Source organism: Ascidiella aspersa, chromosome 3, assembly GCF_963924565.1.
Source record: "Ascidiella aspersa chromosome 3, kaAscAspe10.2, whole genome shotgun sequence".
In the NCBI taxonomy this organism is placed as follows: Eukaryota; Metazoa; Chordata; class Ascidiacea; order Phlebobranchia; family Ascidiidae; genus Ascidiella; species Ascidiella aspersa.
Genome location: NC_139449.1, coordinates 14,563,694 through 14,589,995, shown reverse-complemented (window position 1 = coordinate 14,589,995; position 26,302 = coordinate 14,563,694). Strand labels below are relative to the sequence as shown.

The 26,302-nt window shown below is 35.6% G+C and overlaps 1 protein-coding gene across 1 annotated transcript; it reads right to left on the bottom strand.

The window, feature by feature from the left end:
- Positions 1 to 7,670: 7,670 nt before the first annotated feature.
- Positions 7,671 to 24,361, bottom strand: LOC146160337 (uncharacterized). The gene is made up of 4 exons (XM_083385805.1): positions 24,241 to 24,361; positions 22,286 to 22,578; positions 21,846 to 21,974; positions 7,671 to 7,767 (listed from the first exon to the last, which is right to left on the bottom strand). Exons 1-4 carry the CDS (start codon positions 24,308 to 24,310, stop codon positions 7,702 to 7,704), a joined length of 558 nt encoding a protein of 185 aa, XP_083241931.1. The 5' UTR covers positions 24,311 to 24,361; the 3' UTR covers positions 7,671 to 7,701.
- Between the last annotated feature and the right edge of the window lie 1,941 nt (positions 24,362 to 26,302).

Below are 26,302 nucleotides of genomic sequence, written 5' to 3'. Positions count from 1 at the left end.
CTTGTAAAAGCTCTAGAAATGTGCTGCTATAGTTGAACGTGTGTGAATGCAATTGAGTGTTATGAGACTGGAAAAAATGGTGAGCGCGAAACGCGAAAAATTTAATCTTTGTAAAGTTTCGCTAAATTACAAAGACGTTATCGTTTCGCGCAATAAGGTTTTGCCCAGTTAAATTTGGTTGAAATTGCATCTTGAAAAGGGTAAGAGCGTTAGCCTAAAGTTACGGTATAACCCAGTGGCGGGCAACATATACGGCCCGCAGGCCGGGTCCGGCCGGCGACGAGATTTGAGTGGCCCGCAGACAGTTTCTGGTGTTACATGATAATGTGGCCCGCGGCCACGTTTTGCCACAATCCCCCACTACTTGCTTACTTCGTCAATTTATAAAGTTTGTTAGTTATTCTTTGGCTCTTGTTTTCATTGTGTTATTAGATTATTTGTTTTGGGTTGAAATTATATTTAGAATTTACAAAGATATTTTCCCATGGATTTTCCCAGAAACGTAAGATTGAGAACGAGTGTCGCGAATTTAACAAGGATTGAATGCCCAAGTACTTTTTCACTCAAATCGGCATGAATCAGTATTTTCTTTTGAATAACAAAATCCGAATGGTGAAATACAAATGATTCCGGTTGCACATCAATGATAATAAAGAATGTTTGGATGTTAAGAGATAAATATAATTCGCTAATAAAAGCATCATCAGTAGGGCGATTATTTTTTGGCCTAAAAAAAATGTTTGACCTAAAAAATATATTTTTTTGACAAAATTTTGACCTATTATAAATATATTGATTATTTTAAACAACAGCATTAGTGTCTTGGCGTCGTCAACAAAACGTTTTTGATGTTTTACTGACTATCGGTCGAACACAAATCAGCAATTTTTTCGGGTTTATGCAAAATTATTGAAATCCTTAGTTGATATTTTTGCCATTTCAAAAAGTCAAATAACTATAAATTGCCGAAGAAAACAAAGACGCTGGTTATTTTAGAAAATGTTGTCAAGAGAAAACAGACAGCAAATACTGTTCAATACATTTGGCCAAATCAGAAATAAACAACTGTATAATGCAAAAACGAAGCTGAGCTTAATGCGATAAACTTGGACAGGGTGGATAATTCTGGAATCTCACGTATATACAGTTAAAATGTCGTTGAATATAACTCAAAAAAAACTTTTGTTGATAACATTTTAACTTGAAGTCAATTATAAAAAAGCTGATAATAGTAAACGATTTATGTGCATTGTTAATTGTTTTTGACTTTGAAATAATTTTGACCTAACGTGTAATTATTTATCTCATAACATCTAAACCAAGGGTCTCAAACACGCGGCCCGCGGGCCGCATGCGGCCCGCGAGAACATTTTGTGCGGCCCGTGTAGAAATTTTGGATTTCCAAGTATTTAACCATATTTAAGAGCCACATATCTTTTTTAGTCAGATTTGAAAGTTAAAATTCACTCTAAAATTGCTTCAAAAAACTGAAACTATACTCACCAAACTTCACTGTCATATCACTTTCAAACGCTATCTTTTATGCGGTAAAAGTTCTACTATTACGTCACATTGCCTATTCAACTCTGTACAGTTGTCACAATAACGCTGGAAAGTGCGTCAGTCAGGTGTTAGTGTAATTGGTCATCTCATAATGTATAAATTGATTGTCGAGTTGTAGGCTTTGATTGTTCTAGCCTAGTATTGAAATAAATTTCTATAGCTTAAAAAGCTAAATTACACTTGTCTTTTGCTTCAAAAATGAGAAAAATCACAGACGAAAGAAAAGTTTTTCAAGATAAGGGGGAGGAGTTATATTTTGTCACCGCGGTCAGAGGTACTAGTTATTGCCTTATTTGCCGGCAGAAGATCGCTGTTATGAAGAAGTATAACAAGGGTTTGCACTTCGAAACAATGCACCGCGATAAATAATATGCTTACCAGGGCAAAGTAAAACAATAAAAAGTTGAACCAGCATTTTGCAAAAAAAGAAGTTTCTTTGCCAATATTAGGCAGTCCACATCTGCAAGCAACTCTAAGATTTGTTTCTGCTGACAATTTGAAGCCCAATATCGAGATTCTTGTCCTTGAAAAAAACGCTGCCAGTAAAGTAGCCAGAACAAATAACTGTAGCCATTTTGACAAATTTTTACCTAACGTGTAATTATTTATCTCATAACATCTAAACAAACCGATTTTCGGTTTATAAAGTTGTACTTAGTTTATTCTTTAAGTCGGCTAAAAAGTGTTGCCGTGTTTAACGAGTACAACGTTAGTCGCTATTATGCGACAAAACATGCAAGCTTTGACAATACTGTACTTAATCCGGTCCGCCAAGTAGGCCTACACGAGTATAGCAATATGTTGACAGTTTGAACAAGAGTTTTTTTTCATTGTTTCAACTCATGGAATTATAGCAGCCACTTCGTCATATTGTGTTTACACAGAGAATTTTTGTTTTAATCGATGTGTCGTAACGGAAAATTGTCAGTAAAAATCTATGGCCTAAATTCTTTGCAATCCTTTCAATGTTTGCGTTACTCCTTGCAGCCAATGTGCAAACGATAAACGGAAAGTTTTAGGTAAAATTCCGTTACGTAGATTTCTTGCAACCACATTCTAATGTTTGCGATATCCTTGCAGCGAATTTGCAAAAATTCAAATTGCTGACACCAATTTTTATGCGTCAAGGTATTTACATCCGTTTTTTTGTATATGTTTCAAAACACCGCGGTCTGAACATTAGTCGGTTTCCCCGGTCGTGTGATTTTCAAACTGTTGACATTTAACTGAAGTCAGAAGCTGTTTCGCAATCGCATTTTGACGTAAAATTTGTATGTTTCGCGTCAGAAATAAGTGTGAAAAAGGCTTGAGACACGCCCTTTTTGTCACGTGGTATTTTGTTAAGTATTATAAGAATTAATGACGTAAATCTTTCTTTATTCGCAGAAATTTTCTTAGCTGATTCTCGTCTATAAATAGCGTGTTCAATCAATATAAAATGAGGCTTTTACAGCTTTTACTCAGACAGCAAACTCGAGTGCTTTTGTGACTGAAGACAGCGAAATTGACTGTTCATGTATCTGAACTAAAGGAAAGAATTGGACCTATCTGGCCTCACGAAGACAGGCCATCTCAAATCTTAAAGGAGTGTGGTCGATTCATCTTGGCAATTATATAAAAGAAGACTCATTAATCAGACCCACCCCCTCAAATTGGCGCGACCCGAGTAAGGATCGAAGAACTCAAAATTCACGCATATGTACAAGAAAAGATGTGCCTTCCAGCTACAAGCGACCGCCTAAAAACTGTCATGTTTGGAACTTGCAAGAAGCCAGCTTTAGAAGAAAATAATCTCATCGAAAGATACGTGAAGAGACGCTCCATAGCGTCAGCAAAGCATTTGCTTGGAATTCGAAACACGAAATACAAACAAGCGTTGCCGATAAAGACATCACCACCGTTTGGAATCATGGAAAACGAAACGGAATTATGGATTTCACAATAACTGATTCTGCCTAGTTTATCAGGTGAAAATCTGTTATACTTTTAATATATATATATATAATTATTAAAGTACCGACCGAAAAGTCTGTAAATTGTTTATGCGACATTTTTTTGAGCCATTCAAATGTGTCCAAATTTTGCCCGCGTCCAAGCACGCGTAGCGGAAATACTTCGTAAAAGCATAATAATATCATTCACAAGCGAAAAATATGCTTCAACTCGTGTAAGTCTATAAACACGACTTTAGGGATAAAACCCTACTCGCGTTCGTAATGTGTTAAATGTTTTATGTAAATATTTTCAATGCATCGCTTACCTTCGTGCTTTTCAAATGCAACCCCAATTAAATAGGCGTAAATCAAACAACTGCCGTAACGGCACTCTACGTGGAAACTCAACTCGTTTCCAGCCGCATTTTCCCTTCCTAAAACAAACAGCGCTTCTATAAACGGATCCGCAGCTACTTATAAAACGCAAGCCAGTCAAAATGACTAATTTCAAGTGTACACTTCTATACGTCTAATATATTATATCTCATGAACCATTTTGTGAAACTCACTCGCAAAAGCTTACCATTTTAACAAGGATTGCCAGTACGCGTTAAGACACTTGACCCTACCTAAAAAGTAGCTTGTTCATCTGTAAACTTACGCCCAAGGCGTGCCTGGCTTACAAGGCTTAGTTGCCACTCGATCGCTTTGGAAAATGTCGGTAAGCTAGCAATCGACAAATCCCATTAGCGGTGTTTCCGTAAGTCAGCGCTTTTCGACGCCGGTACTAAATCCCTCCAAGCGAAATGTAAAGCAAAAATTCTACATTTCAAGATAAATTTTTACTTATCTTTTCAAAAGAATACATAGCATACGCATTAGTTCTCAGCGAGTGCTATAAATGTATTCCGCAAGTTACCAATGATATTCGGTAACGTCAAATATCCTATTGCTTGCTCGGTCACGAGTTTTCATCGCTAACGTGTTGTTGCTACGTTGACCCTAAATATATCATGGTGGTTAATTCTACCATTTCCACGATAAGAAAATCCCCTTATCCGACCAAGACCTATATGTGGTCGCAATTTCAAAATAGTTGGATAGAATTTCCAACAACGCCTGTCCTACTTCACAAACCCTAGAGTTGCCACGCCAAAATGAAGTTATGATAAACTTCGACTAGCCAGTCGAATGACGATAACCAATTTCAATGAAAATGCACGTTGCTCGCGAAATGCCCTACAAATGTTCACTTGTTGCAAAATTGTTATAACTATAATCATTGTATGTATCGTTTTTGAAGCAAAGAAATGTAAAAATGTTACCATTATGTATAAGTTACTCTATGTATCGCGTATAACGTAAATTAAATAACCATGTAATCGCTATAAAGTATATGTCATTGTATGAATCGCAAAGAATATAAATTTAAATGAATATATTGCAATAATTAATTGTCTCAAACTTTAAGTGTAACCTGTCGCGCCTATATATATATATAAGTATAGAAAATATGTGTGTCTATAACCAAAATGTTAATAACCTAAGTTTGAAGTGTTGCAATACAAATGTTCCAGACATACGAACACACATCTGCCGAAAAATATTTCGCATTTTTCAGAATACAAAAGCACGTTGGACAGCGAACGAACACAGCACAGCGCAGCGCACGACTACGGCTTTCCGGTGACGTCAGAATTACAACGCACCGAACAGGGAATTACCCCTGCTGCCGCACAGATCGCCTGAAAAGCTCAATCCACAGCAATGCAATGGTGTGTCAAGCACACAACAATTTCGAGAAACTCAGCGAACGCTGACATCAAAGTCCTTGGTTGCTAATTCAGGCACCAAAGAGAAAACTTTCTCGAGGAATCAGGAATCTGACTTAAACAATTGCGCAAATGCGTTATGTGATCGAACAATTTTCGCGTCCACGTGTCCACACACATTTCACAAACAAATAACCAGCTTTTGATATGCAAGCTGGTCCAAAATCTAGCGTGGGAATATTTATAGCAGCCACTTCGTCATATTGTGTTTACACAGAGAATTTTTGTTTTAATCGATGTGTCGTAACGGAAAATTGTCAGTAAAAATCTATGGCCTAAATTCTTTGCAATCCTTTCAATGTTTGCGTTACTCCTTGCAGCCAATGTGCAAACGATAAACGGAAAGTTTTAGGTAAAATTCCGTTACGTAGATTTCTTGCAACCACATTCTAATGTTTGCGATATCCTTGCAGCGAATTTGCAAAAATTCAAATTGCTGACACCAATTTTTATGCGTCAAGGTATTTACATCCGCTTTTTTTGTATATGTTTCAAAACACCGCGGTCTGAACATTAGTCGGTTTCCTCGGTCGTGTGATTTTCAAACTGTTGACATTTAACTGAAGTCAGAAGCTGTTTCGCAATCGCATTTTGACGTAAAATTTGTATGTCTCGCGTCAGAAATAAGTGTGAAAACTTGAGACACGCCCTTTTTGTCACGTGGTATTTTGTTAAGTACTATAAGAATTAATGACGTAAATCTTTCTTTATTCGCAGAAATTTTCTTAGCTGATTCTCGTCTATAAATAGCGTGTTCAATCAATATAAAATGAGGCTTTTACAGCTTTTACTCAGACAGCAAACTCGAGTGCTTTTGTGACTGAAGACAGCGAAATTGACTGTTCATGTATCTGAACTAAAGGAAAGAGTTGGACCTATCTGGCCTCACGAAGACAGGCCATCTCAAATCTTGAAGGAGTGTGGTCGATTCATCTTGGCAATTATATAAAAGAAGACTCATTAATCCGACCCACCCCCTACAGAATAAAAACTCTTTGGTTTGAATAATACACACATCAGGCAGGCGTGGCGACGACACAATTCTCCAGGCCGTTTCGATTCAATGATATTTCTCGTACGGATCGGCTCGGTACAATTTAACAGCCTTAATTCAAAACCAGCCGTTAAACATAACATCTCCGTCAATATACGTGGGAAAAACCTGTTACACCTTAACAGTACCAGACAAGTGTAATTGTTGCAAAACAATTCTTTATCATAACAACGTGACACAAAGTAAAACTTTATGAATGAAGATTGTTTTGTAATAGATGCTTCCCATTCGAGTTCAACAGCATTAGTGTAGAGCAGTGTTTCTTAAACTGGTGAATGGTTCACCCCAGGGTGAATAAAATTTTTGCAGGGGTGAACCAACTAAAAAGGGTGAATAAGGGTGAACGAACGTTCAGGAGCATCCTATAGTCACTAATAAATAAATTTCTGAAGTAAATCGACTACTAAACTGTTGTTTTGGGTTTTTTTTTTGGCTTATTGTATGATAGTTAAGTTGGTTTGCACTGAGCGTATAAGTTAGGCCTACCATATGTCTTCTTTTCTCAAAAAACTGAATGGTCCCCCGAGGTCGCTCAAAAATGTTCAAATGTCCTCTTTTTCGCATTTCGAGTTAGTTGCTTATGTAGCGAATCAGCCTGTATTTGTTATTTACAGTACTGTGTTTGTTGTGCGTGTGCTAAAGTCTGCTAAAGTCTTTCTGGCGTATTTCCTGTGCGCTGCATCCTGCTAGTTAACTGGCCAGTTTTAATCCTCAACGCATTCGCTTTGAATGCAACGTTAGTCGTGTCCTTTCTACTGCAACACAGTCAACGATGCGCTCCTTCCCATTGAACACAAAACGTTTTTAGGTTATCTTCAAATCGTTTTAATCTCGCATTCGTCTTGGTCTTATTTAGGTCTTCAGAATGTCTAAAATCGTAACGGTAATAAACGTGCGCTAAAACCCGACTAGTAGACGTACTAAAAAATCGCATTTAAATCGATTGCAAAAACGTCTTTATGGCACCTTTTAATCGTCTAAAAGTCGTTTTCGTTATGGCCTTGTTTATGTCTATGTGAAATCGTAACGGTAAAACACGATCATAAAAATCGTTTGAAAAACGATTTCAGATATGATCTCTTTCGGGGGCTTTAAGACGTCTTTAGGCCATCTTTAATTCGTCCTAAACACATCCACTACTCGTCTAGGTCTTTTCGACCATAGACGTCTTTTTAAATTTAACTAACAATATCAGCGTATTCCTTGCTTTCACCACAACATATTAAACTTGCAAACTACAAAACAAAATATGATAAGATCAAGCTACAGTTTTATTTACATATCAATGTTCACAGTGGTAATATTAAGCATGTGCTCTTTATAAAGGGCAACACAATGACGTGATCAATATTTCAGCATGCACGTGACGAAGAGTTTGTAGAAACTGTAAAGATATAAAAAAATAAACATCTTATAAAACCACATTCCTTTTATTGAATATAAAATACTAATAGGATACAAAATTAGGAATTCACTAAACAAAAAATATAGCCTACTTCTTTGAACTACATCAGGGAATAATGGTTGTCATAGGCAGGTTATGTGCACCCGATCCGTTAGAAATTAGTGCATTTCTAAGCAAAAAAGTCCACGACAATTAGGGCATCCAATGGCAGAAAAGTCTAGACTTTTAGACCTTGAGGTCCTGGCAATGCACTAATTTGAACCTTTAGGTAAACTCCCGGCGTAGATAAATTGAAAATATTCGTTGAACATTCACAAAAGATAACAAAAAGTGTGAGATGGCATTAATAAAACTTGACCCACCCTAACCCAAATAATGTGCGTTAATGTAATAAAAATATAGTTTCTTGTCTATGATACCATAGGATTGTAACGTCACAAATTTAGGTTTTGGAGCCTAAAGCGTTTATGTAATTATTAATTCAATGCACATTATTTGGGTTAGGGTGCTGGTTAGTATTATTAAACTTAATCTTTTGAAGCACATTGATAAGTCAAATTAGTGCATTGTCCGAGACCTCAAAGTGTAAAAGTCGGGCTTTTTGATCCTTTGGATGCACTAATTGTCGTAGACCTTTTTCCTTAGAAATGCACTAATTTCTAACGGATCAGGTGTTATGTGGGACTTTTTTTTTTCACCGAATCTTAAAAAACCTGTGTACAGCTCAAATTAGGAATAATTTTTTATAAATAAACATTTCTCTAAAAAATGAAGATGTCCTACACAAAGATCATAAATATAAAAACGTTCTGAACTAAATTAATAACTCCTATCTATGAAATATTATTTAACAAAACTAATTGTTGCAACAAAATCATTGATCCCTACTTTTCGTAATTCAATAGTTACTTCCGACTGCCCTGTATACACAGCCAAAAATGTACAAAAGTCCTGTAAAAGGAATCCGATGAATTATTGTTTTTAGAACATTTGGTTAGGTGTACCACCGATGATTTGTTAATTGGTGTGCTTCAAGGGTGGAATATTAACACAAATTTTAAATCGAAATTTTGCTATTTTAAATAAGGCAAACTCAGATATTTAGTTACAAGGTGAATATATACTGAAAATAACAGAAAAAGAATGATTGTATGTCATATTTCATTCACATCCTGATTATAAACAACTTGTTTATTTTAAACACTCACTGTTATTTTTACTGGGCTACTTTAAAAGAGACATAAACTTGGGATGGCGTGCGGTGCGCTTAGGCAAGGTGCATTTAAATTTGCTCATCTTATGCCTTTATGGACTCAGATAAATCTCACAATCAATTAGCACCGGCTTTTACTTTGCATGATGCTTAACAAAACCACACGATTTGATCAAATTCCAAAAATTGTTCATTTCACTGTACCTTTAAACCACATCAAACCAGGAACAACAGAATGTCATATATCAAAAAAACTCAAATAAAAAACAGGATCAACAAATGTATTATCATACGCATTTACAACTTAATCACGGAAGACAATAAAATCAATACCTCAATAGTTTCACTAATGCAAAACTTGAAAAAGGAAATACCTGCATAACTAAAATAGGATATATATACCATAATTACCCACTTTTGAAAAACAGCTAGCATTATGTTAATACAAATTCAAAAAAACAGTCACAAATTCCATAAATATACATCCAAGAAGGTTCACCAGTAAAGTCATTCTATTTTCATACAAACTTGAAAGTTTAAATAAAACAACACACACAATCACTGTATATATTACAAGCCAGCAGATCTTATAACATACCAGATCCAATACATTTAAATGTGTTAATGACACCCATTTTGACCTAGCTTTATAATATAAGTGTATTACTAAATTCAGAATTCTCTGATTGCCTTGAAGAAGCCCAAATTGTACACAGTCCACAAATCACTAAACCTCTGACCGCAAGCAACTAAAGACCCATGAACATTTATGGCGAACTTTTTGAGGAATCAGCCAAAAAACCAAATGAATCGATACCAAAAATTTTTATCTAAAGAAATAAAAAAATAAAACTTTTTTTAAAATACTCAATTTCAATCATAGAATTGTTGTGTGTTTGCAGTTTTACTTGGTTTTGAACAGTACTCCTATATTGAATTAAAAAGCCGTCACAATATAAATAGACATGATGCTACTCGCATGGGCATATTGAGTATGTACCAGGCTATCCATCTCCACCTATAGCCTAAACCTAAACTATATTTTTGGCTCTTTTAATTATGGTATGTTAACTCAAAAAATGATTGCTCCATGCAGAAGCTTTGGCCTAGTTTTGTTATGTTTGTGTCTCTGTGTAAAGCAAATTTATTCAGCACAAAGCACCATGCATACTATGGCATGTTGCACTGTGTGATACATCAATATCGTTATTTCTAGCAATAGAAGTTGAAAATTTCTCCCAAATTAATTAAAGATTTTTTTTTGCGCTTTTCACCGCACACAAGTTCGCCAAAAACAGCTGATTGATGTAACAGCGTCAAAGTAAGAAAAGCGTTATTTTGTGCCATCAACGCAACTATTAGTTCATTTTTTCCTAGTTAATTGTTTTGTTTATTGCCTAAACATGACAATAAATTTAGAGAGAATCTGAAAGCCTGCACTTGCATATAAGTAACATCTGTAACTAGGATTTTTGAAGTAATTAACAACCAATTACAACAAAACTATATTCAAGCAACAACATGGTCACTCCAGTCCACTTCACATGTTACAAATGAACTGCATGTAAATCTACTACAACATAAAGAATGGTGATACTGTTATTTGCCACCTATTGTGACAAAAAACAGTTGACCACAAAATACAATTGTACGAACTAACTACAACTGATCATTAGTTTCAAGCAAACAAACTATTCAGAAAATACTCAAAAACACACTTCATATCAAATGAAGGAAATATGAGCTCAATGGGTCAAGTCAATAAAAATTGGAATCCAGGATAAAAAAACAACTAATTAAGCTAAATATTTTAGGTTTGATATAGACAACTATCATGGCTTCCACAAACAAAAAGTATTAGAACTAAGTATATATATGGAATTGGTTTAATAGCTAAAATTATATTTTACTTAGACAACTATGAGCTACATCTTCAATTCACATCCACATTCAGTATTGTGTTTTGCGGTCATACGCAGCACTCCAAAAACTAGAATACTCCCATGTACAATAAATGTATTTTGAGATTTTTTTCACTTTTGAGAAACAACTTGAAATAGTTTTATCGACAAAAAAGGTTAAAGAGCCACTGAGATCATTCATTTTGATGCTTTATTGAACGCCACAGGCTGGTATTTATTTTTATGCAACATCTTCTTATGTTCATATTTTTGTTTATTTTGTATGAAGCAATCTGCTCTAATTTTTGCAATTTGACTTTGTGTTGTGAGCTAATTAATTTTTTTATTTACATGGTAAAAAAAATATCAAAGCCCATACAGATGTAGGTATTATTTTGAATGTTGTGAATAGCCCTTTATTGATTTTTAACATGACTATTTCTGTATGGGCTTTGATATTCTAAAGCAGTGCTTTTCAACCTTTTTGCTGGAGTGGAACCCTATGGAAACATTTCACTGGCTCGAGGAACCCCAGTGCAATAATTCCACTGGCTCGAGGAACCTCTGTAATAAACATACCTCAATTAGCTAAACAATTTAGAAATTGCGGAACCCTGGTTGAAAACCACTGTTCTAAAGTATGTCCTACTACAACCTCCAATCATTATGCTTCTAAATTATGTGGCCCGAAAAAAAAAATTTTTTTTTTAGCACATGTTGTTTTTGTCCGAATTATTATTATTTTTTTTTTTTTTTTTTTTTAAGGAAAAAAACATAGTTGGAACATGAAATTTTCACAACTGTTAAATACCCTCCCAAAGTTGTTTCTAATATAAAAAAAAATTGCCTAGGTTCTAAGGGGTGGTTTTAGGGGGGTAAAACTGTCATTTTTTGTTAATTTTGGTTTTCGGCACTTTTCAGAGATGAAAAAATGTAAAAAAAATCTGATATATTTATGGATGATGGATACATAACATATACAATGCTAAGTAACAAAATTTTAAACATTAGACCTGAACTGTTTATCCGGGGGGATAAAATGCACAACACTTTAGGAAATTTCAATGATATATTTACATTAGAAGGAAATGACATAAAAATCTGAAAATTTCACAAATGTTAGAGACCCATTTAAAGCTGATGTTAAAATAAACATTTTACCTTTTGAAAATAGGGGAGTATTTTAGGGGGGCAAAATTAAAATTCGGCCGTTTTTGTGTTTAGAGGTGTCTAAAAAACTAAAGAAAACATTGTTAAATAGTTTTCAATTATAAAGACAAATTATAGGTTGCTTCACAGCAAAATTTTGACCTTCAACTCAAAATAATTAACCCATGGGGGAAAATAATTAACCAAAAATATAGAAATTGAAGTGATTTTTTAATGGAAAAAAAAATTGCAAACAAAGTGGTGTACACTGCCTGGCAGATTTTTTATTTAGACTTGCGGCGGTAAAATATGTTGTTTTGTAAGAGCAATAAGTTAATTCACTAAGACGAGACACTTTGCACAATGGATGTTGCACGCGCTGGACAAAAAAAGCACAGCAGGGAGCCAGTCGCTTCGCGGCCAGAATAAGGCAAGCGATATGAACAAATTCTGTATTGAAGGTTTTCTGCCGCTAGATTAGAGTAGATAGCTGTAAAGAACTAAATCGAACACATCACACTATTGATTTTTGTCCCCAATTAGAGGCGTATAGGGGTGCAAGAAAAAATTGTCAAATATTTTTCAATTATAAAGACAAGTTATAGGTTTGCTTCGCAGACAAATTTATATTAAGACCACTGGCAATCAATCTTGTAAAAGTGCACCATGTCCAACCTATAACACGCAACTTCGGGCCACATCCGCTTTTGCCTGCTAAAGCACCGAAACTGGAAGCACAACATTGGGAGTATATGGACACTGACAAATAAGACCCGTTGAAAGAATATAGAATAACCAAGGAATAACACCCTGGTAAAGTATAGTGGAACTGCGCTATACCCCCCCTGGTATAATATAGTAGAACCGCGCTATAACCCTCTAGCAAAATATACAAAAACCGCACACCCTGTCTAGTTATGTGGCCCGAAAAAAAAAATTTTTTTTTGGACACATGTTGTTTTTGTCCGAATTATTATGTGGCCCGAAAAAAAAAATTTTTTTTGGACACATGTTGTTTTTGTCCGAATTATTTTTTTTTTTTTTTCAGTCAATTTTTTATGGCTCACTTTTGACAAGGAAAAAAACATAGTTGGAACATGAAATTTTCACAACTGTTAAATACCCTCCCAAAGTTGTTTCTAATATAAAAAAAAATTGCCTAGGTTCTAAGGGGTGGTTTTAGGGGGGTAAAACTGTCATTTTTTGTTAATTTTGGTTTTCGGCACTTTTCAGAGATGAAAAAATGTAAAAAAAATCTGATATATTTATGGATGATGGATACATGACATATACAATGCTAAGTAACAAAATTTTAAACATTAGCCCTGAACTGTTTATCCGGGGGGTCAAAATGCACAACACTTTAGGAAATTTCAATGATATATTTACACTAGAAGGAAATGACATAAAAATCTGAAAATTTCACAAATGTTAGAGAACCATTTAAAGCTGATGTTAAAATAAACATTTTACCTCTTGAAAATAGGGGAGTATTTAAGGGGGGCAAAATTAAAATTCGGCCATTTTTGTGTTTAGAGGTGTCTAAAAAACTAAAGAAAACATTGTTAAATAGTTTTCAATTATAAAGACAAATTATAGGTTGCTTCACAGCAAAATTTTGACCTTCAACTCAAAATAATTAACCCATGGGGGAAAATAATTAACCAAAAATATAGAAATTAAAGTGATTTTTTGATGGAAAAAAAATTGCAAACAAAGTGGTGTACACTGCCTGGCAGATTTTTTATTTAAACTTGAGCCGGTAAAATATGTTGTTTTGTAAAAGCAATAAGTTAATTCACTAAGACGAGACACTTTGCACAATGGATGTTGCACGCGCTGGACAAAAAAAGCACAGCAGGGAGCCAGTCGCTTCGCGGCCAGAATAAGGCAAGCGATATGAACAAATTCTGTATTGAAGGTTTTCTGCCGCTAGATTAGAGTAGATAGCTGTAAAGAACTAAATCGAACACATCACACTATTGATTTTTGTCCCCAATTAGAGGCGTATAGGGGTGCAAGAAAAAATTGTCAAATATTTTTCAATTATAAAGACAAGTTATAGGTTTGCTTCGCAGACAAATAAATATTAAGACCACTGGCAATCAATCTTGTAAAAGTGCACCATGTCCAACCTATAACACGCAACTTCGGGCCACATCCGCTTTTGCCTGCTAAAGCACCGAAACTGGAAGCACAACATTGGGAGTATATGGACACTGACAAATAAGACCCGTTGAAAGAATATAGAATAACCAAGGAATAACACCCTGGTAAAGTATAGTGGAACTGCGCTATACCCCCCCTGGTATAATATAGTAGAACCGCGCTATAACCCTCTAGCAAAATATACAAAAACCGCACACCCTGTCTAGTTATGTGGCCCGAAAAAAAAAATTTTTTTTTGGACACATGTTGTTTTTGTCCGAATTATTATGTGGCCCGAAAAAAAAAATTTTTTTTTGGACACATGTTGTTTTTGTCCGAATTATTTTTATGTGGCCCGAAAAAAAAAATTTTTTTTTGGACACATGTTGTTTTTGTCCGAATTATTTTTTTTTTTTTTTCAGTCAATTTTTTTGTTGTTCACTTTTGACAAGGAAAAAAACATAGTTGGAACATGAAATTTTCACAACTGGTAAATACCCTCCCAAAGTTGTTTCTAATATAAAATTTTTGTGCACAAGATCTAAGTGGAGGTTTTTAGGGGGGCAAAACTGTCATTTTTTGTTAATTTTGGTTTTAAGCACTTTTCAGAGATAAAAAAATGTAACAAAATCTGATATATTTATGTATGATGGATACATGACATATACAATGCTAAGTAACAAAATTTTAAACCTTACCCCTGAACTTTTCATCCGGGGGGTCAAAATGCACAACACTTTAGGAAATTTCAATGATATATTTACACTAGAAGGAAATGACATAAACATCTGAAAATTTCACAAATGTTAGAGAACCATTTAAAGCTGATGTTAAAATAAACATTTTACCTCTTGATAAAAAGGGGAGTAATTTAGGGGGGTAAAATTAAAATTCGGCCGTTTTTGTGTTTAGAGGTGTCTAAAAAACTAAAGAAAACATTGTTAAATAGTTTTCAATTATAAAGACAAATTATAGATTGCTCTTCAGGCCAATTTTGAACTCCAATTTAAAATAATTAACCTATGGGGGAAAATAACTAAACAAAAATATAGAAATTAAAGTGATTTCATTCATAGAATAAAAACTGGAGAGTGGTGTACACTGCCTCCACAATTTTTCATTTCAATCTGCGGCGGTAAAATATGTTGTTTTGTAAAAGCAATAAGTTAATTTACTAAGCCTTTTTTTAAAAGGCAAGTCGCACGCGCTTAGTTTCACTGAGACAAGCCACTTCGCACAATGAATGTTGCACGCGCTGGACAAAAAAAGCACAGTAGGCAGCCAGACGCTTCGCGGCCAGAATAAAGCAAGCGATATGAACAAATTCTGCATTGAAGGTTTTCTGCCGCTAGGTTAGAGTATATAGCTGTAAAGAACTAAATCGAGTACGTCACACTATTGACTTTTGTCCCCAATGAGAGGCGTACAGGGGTGCAAGAAAAAATTGTCAAATATTTTTTAATTATAAAGACAAGTTATAGGTTTGCTTCGCACGCAACTTCGGGCCACATCCGCTTTTGCCTGCTAAAGCACCGAAACTGGAAGCACAACATTGGGAGTATATGGACACTGACAAATAAGACCCGTTTAAAGAATATGGAATAACTAAGGAATAACACCCTGGTAAAGTATAGTGGAACTGCGCTATACCCCCCTGGTATAATATAGTAGAACCGCGCTATAACCCCTTAGCAAAATATACAAAAACCGCACACCCTGTCTAGTTTTTTTTTTTTTTTTTTTTTTCAGTCAATTTTTATGGCTCACTGTTGACAAGGAAAAAAACATAGTTGGAACATGAAATTTTCACAACTGTTAAATAACCTCCCAAAGTTGTTTCTAATAAAAAAAAAAATTGCCTAGGTTGTAAGGGGTGTTTTTTAGGGGGGTAAAACTGTCATTTTTTGTTAATTTTGGTTTTCGGCACTTTTCAGAGGTGAAAAAATGTAAAAAAAATCTGATATGTTTGTGGATGATGGATACATAACATATACAATGCTAAGTAACAAAATTTTAAACATTAGACCTGAACTGTTTATCCGGGGGGATAAAATGCACAACACTTTAGGAAATTTCAATGATATATTTACATTAGAAGGAAATGACATAAAAATCTGAAAATTTCACAAATGTTAGAGACCCATTTAAAGCTGATGTTAAAATAAACATTTTACCTTTTGAAAATAGGGGAGTATTTTAGGGGGGCAAAATTAAAATTCGGCCGTTTTTGTGTTTAGAGGTGTCTAAAAAACTAAAGAAAACATTGTTAAATAGTTTTCAATTATAAAGACAAATTATAGGTTGCTTCACAGCAAAATTTTGACCTTCAACTCAAAATAATTAACCCATGGGGGAAAATAATTAACCAAAAATATAGAAATTGAAGTGATTTTTTAATGGAAAAAAAATTGCAAACAAAGTGGTGTACACTGCCTGGCAGATTTTTTATTTAGACTTGCGGCGGTAAAATATGTTGTTTTGTAAGAGCAATAAGTTAATTCACTAAGACGAGACACTTTGCACAATGGATGTTGCACGCGCTGGACAAAAAAAGCACAGCAGGGAGCCAGCCGCTTCGCGGCCAGAATTAGGCAAGCGATATGAACAAATTCTGTATTGAAGGTTTTCTGCCGCTAGATTAGAGTAGATAGCTGTAAAGAACTAAATCGAACACATCACACTATTGATTTTTGTCCCCAATTAGAGGCGTATAGGGGTGCAAGAAAAAATTGTCAAATATTTTTCAATTTAAAGACAAGTTATAGGTTTGCTTCGCAGCCAAATTTATATTAAGACCACTGACAATCATTCTTGTAAAAGTGCACCATGTCCAACCTATACCACGCAACTTCGGGCCACATCCGCTTTTGCCTGCTAAATCACCGAAACTGGAAGCACAACATTGGGAGTATATGGATACTGACAAATAAGACCCGTTGAAAGAATATAGAATAACCAAGGAATAACACCCTGGTAAAGTATAGTGGAACTGCGCTATACCCCCCCTGGTATACTTTAGGAAATTTCAATGATATATTTACATTAGAAGGAAATGACATAAAAATCTGAAAATTTCACAAATGTTAGAGACCCATTTAAAGCTGATGTTAAAATAAACATTTTACCTTTTGAAAATAGGGGAGTATTTTAGGGGGGCAAAATTAAAATTCGGCCGTTTTTGTGTTTAGAGGTGTCTAAAAAACTAAAGAAAACATTGTTAAATAGTTTTCAATTATAAAGACAAATTATAGGTTGCTTCACAGCAAAATTTTGACCTTCAACTCAAAATAATTAACCCATGGGGGAAAATAATTAACCAAAAATATAGAAATTGAAGTGATTTTTTAATGGAAAAAAAATTGCAAACAAAGTGGTGTACACTGCCTGGCAGATTTTTTATTTAGACTTGCGGCGGTAAAATATGTTGTTTTGTAAGAGCAATAAGTTAATTCACTAAGACGAGACACTTTGCACAATGGATGTTGCACGCGCTGGACAAAAAAAGCACAGCAGGGAGCCAGCCGCTTCGCGGCCAGAATTAGGCAAGCGATATGAACAAATTCTGTATTGAAGGTTTTCTGCCGCTAGATTAGAGTAGATAGCTGTAAAGAACTAAATCGAACACATCACACTATTGATTTTTGTCCCCAATTAGAGGCGTATAGGGGTGCAAGAAAAAATTGTGAAATATTTTTCAATTTAAAGACAAGTTATAGGTTTGCTTCGCAGCCAAATTTATATTAAGACCACTGACAATCATTCTTGTAAAAGTGCACCATGTCCAACCTATACCACGCAACTTCGGGCCACATCCGCTTTTGCCTGCTAAATCACCGAAACTGGAAGCACAACATTGGGAGTATATGGACACTGACAAATAAGACCCGTTGAAAGAATATAGAATAACTAAGGAATGACACCCTGGTAAAGCATAGTAGAACTGCGCTGTACCCCCCTGGTATAATATAGTAGAACCGCACCATACCCCCTGATATAATTTAGTAGAACCGCGCTATACCCCCTGGAAAAATATACAAAAACCGCACACCCTGTCTAGTTTATTTTTTTTTTCAGTCAATTTTTTATGGCTCACTTTTGACAAGGAAAAAAACATAGTTGGAACATGAAATTTTCACAACTGTTAAATACCCTCCCAAAGTTGTTTCTAATATAAAAAAAAATTGCCTAGGTTCTAAGGGGTGGTTTTTAGGGGGGTAAAACTGTCATTTTTTGTTAATTTTGGTTTTTGGCTCTTTTCAGAGATGAAAAAATGTAAAAAAAATCTGATATATTTATGGATGATGGATACATGACATATACAATGCTAAGTAACAAAATTTTAAACATTAGCCCTGAACTGTTTATCCGGGGGTCAAAATGCACAACACTTTAGTAAATTTCAATGATATATTTACACTAGAAGGAAATGACATAAAAATCTGAAAATTTCACAAATGTTAGAGACCCATTTAAAGCTGAAGTTAAAATAAACATTTTACCTTTTGAAAATAGGGGAGTATTTTAGGGGGGCAAAATTAAAATTCGGCCGTTTTTGTGTTTAGAGGTGTCTAAAAAACTAAAGAAAACATTGTTAAATAGTTTTCAATTATAAAGACAAATTATAGGTTGCTTCACAGCAAAATTTTGACCTTCAACTCAAAATAATTAACCCATGGGGGAAAATAATTAACCAAAAATATAGAAATTAAAGTGATTTTTTGATGGAAATAATGTGTTTAGCTGCAAAAAGTCACTGAACACAACATTTTTGTCGCTCCACAGTTTTTGTTATAGTCCTTATACCACTGTACAACTTTAAGAATCACTTTAAATATTAAAGCCTTACAAATTTATGCATAAAATGTATACCATTCATGCTAATTTTTGCATTAACTTCATTACAGCCCTGTAGCCAAGTTTAAGCTACCGAACAATTTCTCCTACGCAATACTCAAAGGTTCAAGCTTTAAATTCAAAAGACCTCAGAGAGTTCACGATTTACCTGCTTTGATTTTGAAAGGAAATTTGCATGTTTTTTTATAACAGGGAGTCGAAGCGAAACCGAACCGGCACTTTATGAACCGGTTTTGGGCCAATTTTTTTCGAACCGTAACAGAACCCGAACCCGAACCGTTTTTTGTAAGATTATAAGGACACGTACCCGAACCTTAACCAAATCCAAACCTGTCAAAAAAATCAGTTCACTCCAACATGACGTTACAACATGTATTTTACTGGGTTAAGTTATGCCAGGTTCGAAATTGTATGCAAAAATGATAAATAATTGATTAAATAAAACAATGATTTTTTATTTGTTGGATAACTCAGTAATGAGATGATGTTTTTTCAATACGTTATGTAACTTAATAAAATTGACTTACAATTCAAAGATTATTCTCTACAATATTAACCAACATTTTAAGATTTAACGGAACTTATCCGAACCGGAACTTTACTAACCGGTTTTGAAATACTGATGGTCGAACCAGAACTTTTAAATTAATCGAAACCGAACCAGATTTTGAACCCAAAAAGTCAAACAGTTCGACTACCTCCTCAATAATATTTATTTTCCCCACAAAAAATTCTCATGAAACCTACTTCACTAGATAAGAGTTTGTCCAAAACTAACCTAACCCAGTACCGCCTAAATTCAAAGCGTGTGGTTAGGACTAAAATTAAAAACAAAAAATGCAACAGCCAATGAAAGACTCTTGGGCGCTGGTCTAGAATCCTACCACTTTTTATTTATTTTTTTTAGCACTAGAAGGTACAGTAGCAAAATTTAGTTTTTTAAATGTAAAATCCAAAGGTAACAACAAAGCTGGTTAGGCTAATTTTGTACAGGGGGTTCTTATCTTGCAAGTGGCGACACCTGGCGTATTTTATTGAAGGTTCACGGTCATATATGTTTGCATTATTTTGCCCGAAAATTGAGAATTGTGTAGTTGCCCTTGTGCTGGGTCTACCCTAATGATAAACAAATCGTCAGAAAGAGCCAACCCTCTTCTGCACAGCGAGAGCAAAAATAAACCCCTATATGCATGGTGCGACGCCTAGCGGAACTCTTAGGTACCCTATATTATAAATCTCTTGCCACTAGGTGGCAGCACAGAAACTCTGGTCGAGTCTTGGGGTAGCCTTATTCTATTCTTAAAACGTAACTATAAGTGCTTAGTGCGTTAGCCTTTCTTTACAGAGTCGATTCTTTGGGTGTAATTTTGATGAAATATCTACGGCCGCCTAGCATACGAAATTGCATTGACGTGCGCAAGTCTAGAATCCTACCACAATATTTCGGCTTTTTGCCCGAATTTAGAATTGTGTAGCTGCCCTTGTGCTGGGTCTACCCTAATGATAAACACACCGTCAGAAAGAGCCAACCATCTTCTGTACAGCGAGAGCAAAAATAAACCCCTATATGCATGGTGCGACGCCTAGCGGAACTCTTAGCGTACCCTATATTATAAATCTCTTGCCACTAGGTGGCAGCACAGAAACTCTGGTCGAGTCTTGGGGTAGCCTTATTCTATTCTTAAAACGTAACTATAAGTGCTTAGTGCATTAGCCTTTCTTTAAAGAGTCTAGTCTTTGGGGGTAATTTTGATGAAATAGCTACGGCCGCCTAGCATAAGAAATTGCATTGACGTGCGCAAGTCTAGAATCCTACCACAATATTTCGGCTTTTTGCCCGAATTTAGATTTGTGTAGTTGCCCTTATGCTGGGTCTACCCTAATGATAAACACACCGTCAGAAAGAGCCAACCCTCTTCTGTACAGCGAGAGCAAAAATAAACCCTTATATGCATGGTGCGACGCCTAGCGGAACTCTTAGCGTACCCTATATCATAAAATACTTGCCACTAGGTGGCAGCACAGAAACTCCGATCGAGTCTTGAGGTAGCCTTATTCTATTCCTAAAACGTAATTATGAGTGCTTAGTGCATTAGCCATTCTTTATAAAGTCCATTCTTTGAGGGTAATTTTGCTGGAATATATACGGCCGCCTAGCATACGAAATTGCATTGACGTGCGCAAAGACCATCTGCATTTTTATGTTTGACACTGATGTATTTGATTAAAACAGTTGCTGGACCAATCGCGCATACTGGTCATAGAGGTCCTCGGACTGATATAGCCAATTGAGAGAAGCGTGGTCAGTCCGCAAAGTAAAACCTTGTCTTAGGAGATAGCAGCGAAATAACTTGGTGGCATAAACGACCGCTAATAATTTTTTGCGCCTGGTGGAATAATTTCGTCCTGATTTAGTTCTGCTGCCATAGGCTATGACATGTTCTTTTCCCTCTTTCCATTGCGCTAACACACATCCAATGGCAAAATAAGACGCCGTTCTATGCCATTCAAAACAATACGCATTAGTCGCTGGAAACCAGCAGCGGAATTGCAAAGACCCATTGGCATCACATTGAACTCGAACATACCCATGTGGCTCGCGAAAGCGGTCCTTTTCGCGGGAAGTCTTATCCATAGGAATTTGCCAATACGCAGATTTTAAATAGTGTAGGCTACTAAAATAGGTGGAGTTAAATAAAATATCGAGGCTTCGGTCTACTGTAGCTGTTTTTCTTTGTCACCTCATTTAGGCCCCTATAATCAATGCAAAAACGAGTTTCATCTGATTTTACCTCACGAGTACTAGCGGTCCGTATGCCCAGTAGCACCCATGGAAGTTGATCAACCCAGTTGAGTCCTTTAAGGCGAGCCATCAACGCAGACTTTAGATGGCGTTGGAATCTCTCGACGAGTCCATTTGACTAGGGATGATAAGAAGTGGTGCGATGAATTTTCACACCGAGCGTGTTAATTACGCTTGACTATAGTTGTGAAGTGAACTGGTGGCGCCACGATCTGATGTAATGTCCGCGGGGACACCGAAGCGGCTTACCCAGTTGCTAATAATACACGTGTACAAGTAACGGTCGTTGCGTCTGGCATCAGAACAACTTCCGGCGAACGTTTAAATCTATCCACCATTGTTAATAGAAAGCTGTAAACTTGACATGAAGGCAGGGAACCAACAATATATATGTTCACATTATCGAAAGGCTTACCTGGATCTGCGTACCTTACCAGCGGAGCTGCATTGCTTAGCCCACCAACCGACTTCTTTGTGGAGGCCGTGCCGAACATATTTTGAGGATATGATTTTTCTAGTGGTCCGAATAGACGAGTGCGATAAGCCATGTTTGACGTCAAAAAGTTTGCGCTGACAAGGTTGTAGTATAATGGGACGATGATATCCGGTGGACGTATCACATAATAAAACAACTCTTGACGAGCCAAGCGGAATCTGTTCGATATATAGTCCATAGATAGCTGTTGTGTAAGCTTCAACTTCCGCACATTGTTGTGCCGCACCTAAAGATGCGTAATCGATGTTAAGTACATCATTTTGACGAAGATTTATGGATGACAAGCGAGAAAGTGAATCGGACGCACAGTTGTTTTTACAAATATGCTGTACATCCGTAGTAAACTCAGAAATTTCAGAAATATGTCGCTGTTGCCGCGCAAACCATGGATAAGATGCTTTTGCAAACGCGAAGGTTGAAGGTTTGTGGCCGGTAAATGCGGTAAACCTACGCCCTTCTAAAAAGTACCGAAAATTTTGGACCGCCTGGTTAAGGGCAAGTATAGTTCCCTGTCGAACATGCTGTACCTCGTTTCTGGTGGCCGCAAATAACGACTGAAAATGCTAACGGTTTCCAAACACCATCAATTTACTGTTCCAAAACGCCGCCAATAGCTTTATCCGAAGCATCCACTCCATCCGTTTGATGGTGGATGGTACAGGACATTATCTGATGAATTACTTGAAACAGGTAATATGTAACATATCCAATTATTTTGGCTTTCACCTGCAATAAGGGGGGCTGTGAGGATGGAGAGAATGTAAAATAGAGTAAATAACAATTAAACTTCTATGTAATAAGACAGTGTATGTACGTTATCTACATGAAGTCTATTTATCATGAAATATATTTATCATGAAATCTATTTTAGTGAATTAAATGTTATGGTAATAAATAAAGAGGCAAGTTCATATAAAAAAGTTTCAACTATTGTATGTGTCCGATGAACATTGCACTTTTGCCAAAAACAACTTGCTCGCCCAAATTCGCTCACGCCCCTCCACGGTGCTTTCGCAATTGCGGTTTCAAACCACCCTTCCCACGAGTACCTATTGATGCCTCACAATTTTATCATTTTATTTATGAGTGGCTCCTAGTGTTACTTTTCAGTTTTGGTTGGAGAGTTGTCAAGCAAATGTTTTAACAGATAATTTTTCCAGCAGGTGTTACGAGATATTTTTTGGGGGGTGGGTTGCTAGGGTTAGGTGTGGGGGGTAAATAATAATAAATGAATATTATCCAGCTGGTGCTGGGAGTTATTTTTTGGGGGTACAAATTTCTTAAGAGGGACAAAACCGTTTTTTAACACATCTGATTAATTTACTTTAGATGCTGGGAGATATTTTTTGGTTTCCCCTTCTAGCAAACTCCCCCTTTGGCATCAGTCAATTTATGGTAAAAATGCCGGATAATTTTTGGTCTAATTGTTTTTGGCGCTGGTCTAGAATCCCAACACATTTTCTTCCCTGTTTTGACCTTCATGCGCTACAGGGTTACTTAAGGTCAACTTTATGCCAATATTCAGCAAGGTTATGAACAGCATAATTGTTAACTATTGGTTATGGCAGGAGCGGGCAACTTCTCCAGTGTCAGTGGGCTGGATTCCTGAATCGATACATTAATAGTGTATTTATCCAACTATACAAGGAATAAATAATAGTTTGTTGTAATCTTTAAACCTGGCAACAGTTTCATTGCACAGCAAACATACCACTTTTTTGCCGAATCGAGTTAAATGAGCCTATTTAGGCATTCTATCCTATAAATTTGCGACACTCCTTGTTAATTTTACATTTCTTGGCAAAACCCCAAGGCATAATATGTATTGTAAATTCTAAATCTAATTTTAACTCTAAACAAAAAAACAAAGAGCCAAAGAATAACTAACAGTCACTATTATTTGTAGTAAGCAAGTAGTAGGGATTCCGACAGAGTGTTGCTGCGGGCCACATTATCATGTAAGACCGGAAACTTTCGGTGGGTCGTTCAAAATCCCGTCACGGTCCCGGTCCACACTGTATTCAGTAATAGGAACATCTTATCTGTGTTCACTAAACATGAAAGAAATGATTTAAAGAGAAATTACAAAGCAATAAGGACAAAATAGAAACAACCATACAACAACAAATTATTTAGCCTAGAAATTCTTAATATTTGGTTGCCAACAGAATTCATGTGAAACATGTTAAAGTAATTAAATGAAAACAAATCCATATGGATTTAATTTAGCCTAATGCTACCTAACTAAAATGTATGATAATCTAAAAAAACTAATGAAGACCTAAAATGAAAACAAAATCCCAGTGATATTAACCTTTGAACTACCTAATTTCATTTTAGATATCCTGAAGATAGCAAGACTGTTTTTAATTGCTGACAATTCCAAGTTAATTTTAGCAATAAACACAGTATGTGTAAAAAATACTACGATTAAGTTTAGTCTAGTAATATTAAATGTGGACCATAACCTATTTATCTGTAAAAAGATATGCTGCCTTTGTGGGTGGTGAAATCGTAGACTTCTGGATTTAAGCTATTTGGTAGTTAACTTGATCAGGAATTCGGTTATGGGTTGTTTAAATTCCTTGCTTTTTGGCAAAATTCCCTTAAAAGTTTAACCAAAAATGTATTTACTTTGTAATGTATTAAACCCAGTTAGAAGGTGCTTTTATCCCAAAGACTGGTTTTAGCCTATATAAATGTATTTTGTTGATATTTTAGGCTTTTTAAATATAAGCATAATCTGCTTATTGGTTGCATTAAATAAACTCCTTTAAAACGCAAATTTTGATTCCTAGTATGTTTTAATTATATATCTTCCTACTGTCGGGGTGGGTTAATCATAACACACAAAAAACAAAACAAAAACAGGGTTTTGCCAATATAGTGAGTTCAATGGCACAGCACACTTATCAACTTTTCACCAATTCAGTTTGTTGAAAGACCTTATTTTACCTTATCTGTTACAACCGGCTTGATTATTTATGATTTGAACTGTGCTTATATCAGGTATAGACTATATCGGTCCAACCGATAATAGGAAACTGAGCAATCAGTCAAATTTTTTTTTGCTTAAGTGAATAGCACTTGTAATTGGGGAGTGGGCAAGTGCAAAATAATAAACATTACAATCAAAACAATATTTTAATTTGCTAGGATGGTGGTTAGCATGGCCTTTTTTCTGTTCCAGTATATTACTTTTTTTATTTTAGTTCACCAGAACTCCCCACCCCCCCCTCTACCCCTTTTTCCTTTAACACTACCAAATCGTTTGTACTTAGCTTTGGTTTTTCCATGGTTTGGTTTTTCTCTTTCCATGGAGCCTTTTAGAGAAGGTATATTCTGCATAAAAGACTTTTTTTTAATATTTATTAAATTATTGACAACCTTTAAAGGTATTGGCTAGGCCATCATTATTTAACAAACTATCAATCACTGTTTAACTTTTTTGAAATATAAGTTATTATAATGTTGTGATATAAAGTCAATATTCAAAATACAATTTAAGCTTGCAGATAGTTGAAAAAATGCGGACAAACTCTGTATATCAATGCACAATTGTTTTTTGCTGTTTAGGCAAAAAATCCTAAAATAAATTAAGGCTTACGGACCTATTTTTGGCTAAAAAATGTTAATTGGTGTCCGTTTTTCTTTACTGACTGCAATACATGTGTCCCCTAGGGAGGTTTGAAGTAAAATCCCAAAGGTTTCTTGAACTTTAGGCTTCAAATTTAAAATAACGAAACCAGAATAGCAACCCTAATATATTTTATTAAATTATTTCACTTTTGTTTGGGGGAGGGATTAAGCACCGAAATCAACAACGCTATTTAAAAATTCATGATCTCCCAAAACACCAGTTCATTAATGTAACGACCCTCAGTTCATTGCACATTTTGCATTTCTCACTGTAGACCAGAGGTTCCCAATGTGGGCAGTACCGCCCCCTT

Coding starts and splice junctions, on each gene's coding strand:
- LOC146160337 (XM_083385805.1), bottom strand. CDS start 24,310: ATGATAATGTGGCCCGCAGCAACACTCTGTCGGAATCCCTACTACTTG. Junction 22,579..24,240: donor TACTACAAATAATAGTGACT/GTTAGTTATTCT, acceptor ACGCATCTTTAG/GTGCGGCACAACAATGTGCG. Junction 21,975..22,285: donor AATGCAGCTCCGCTGGTAAG/GTACGCAGATCC, acceptor TATCATCCCTAG/TCAAATGGACTCGTCGAGAG.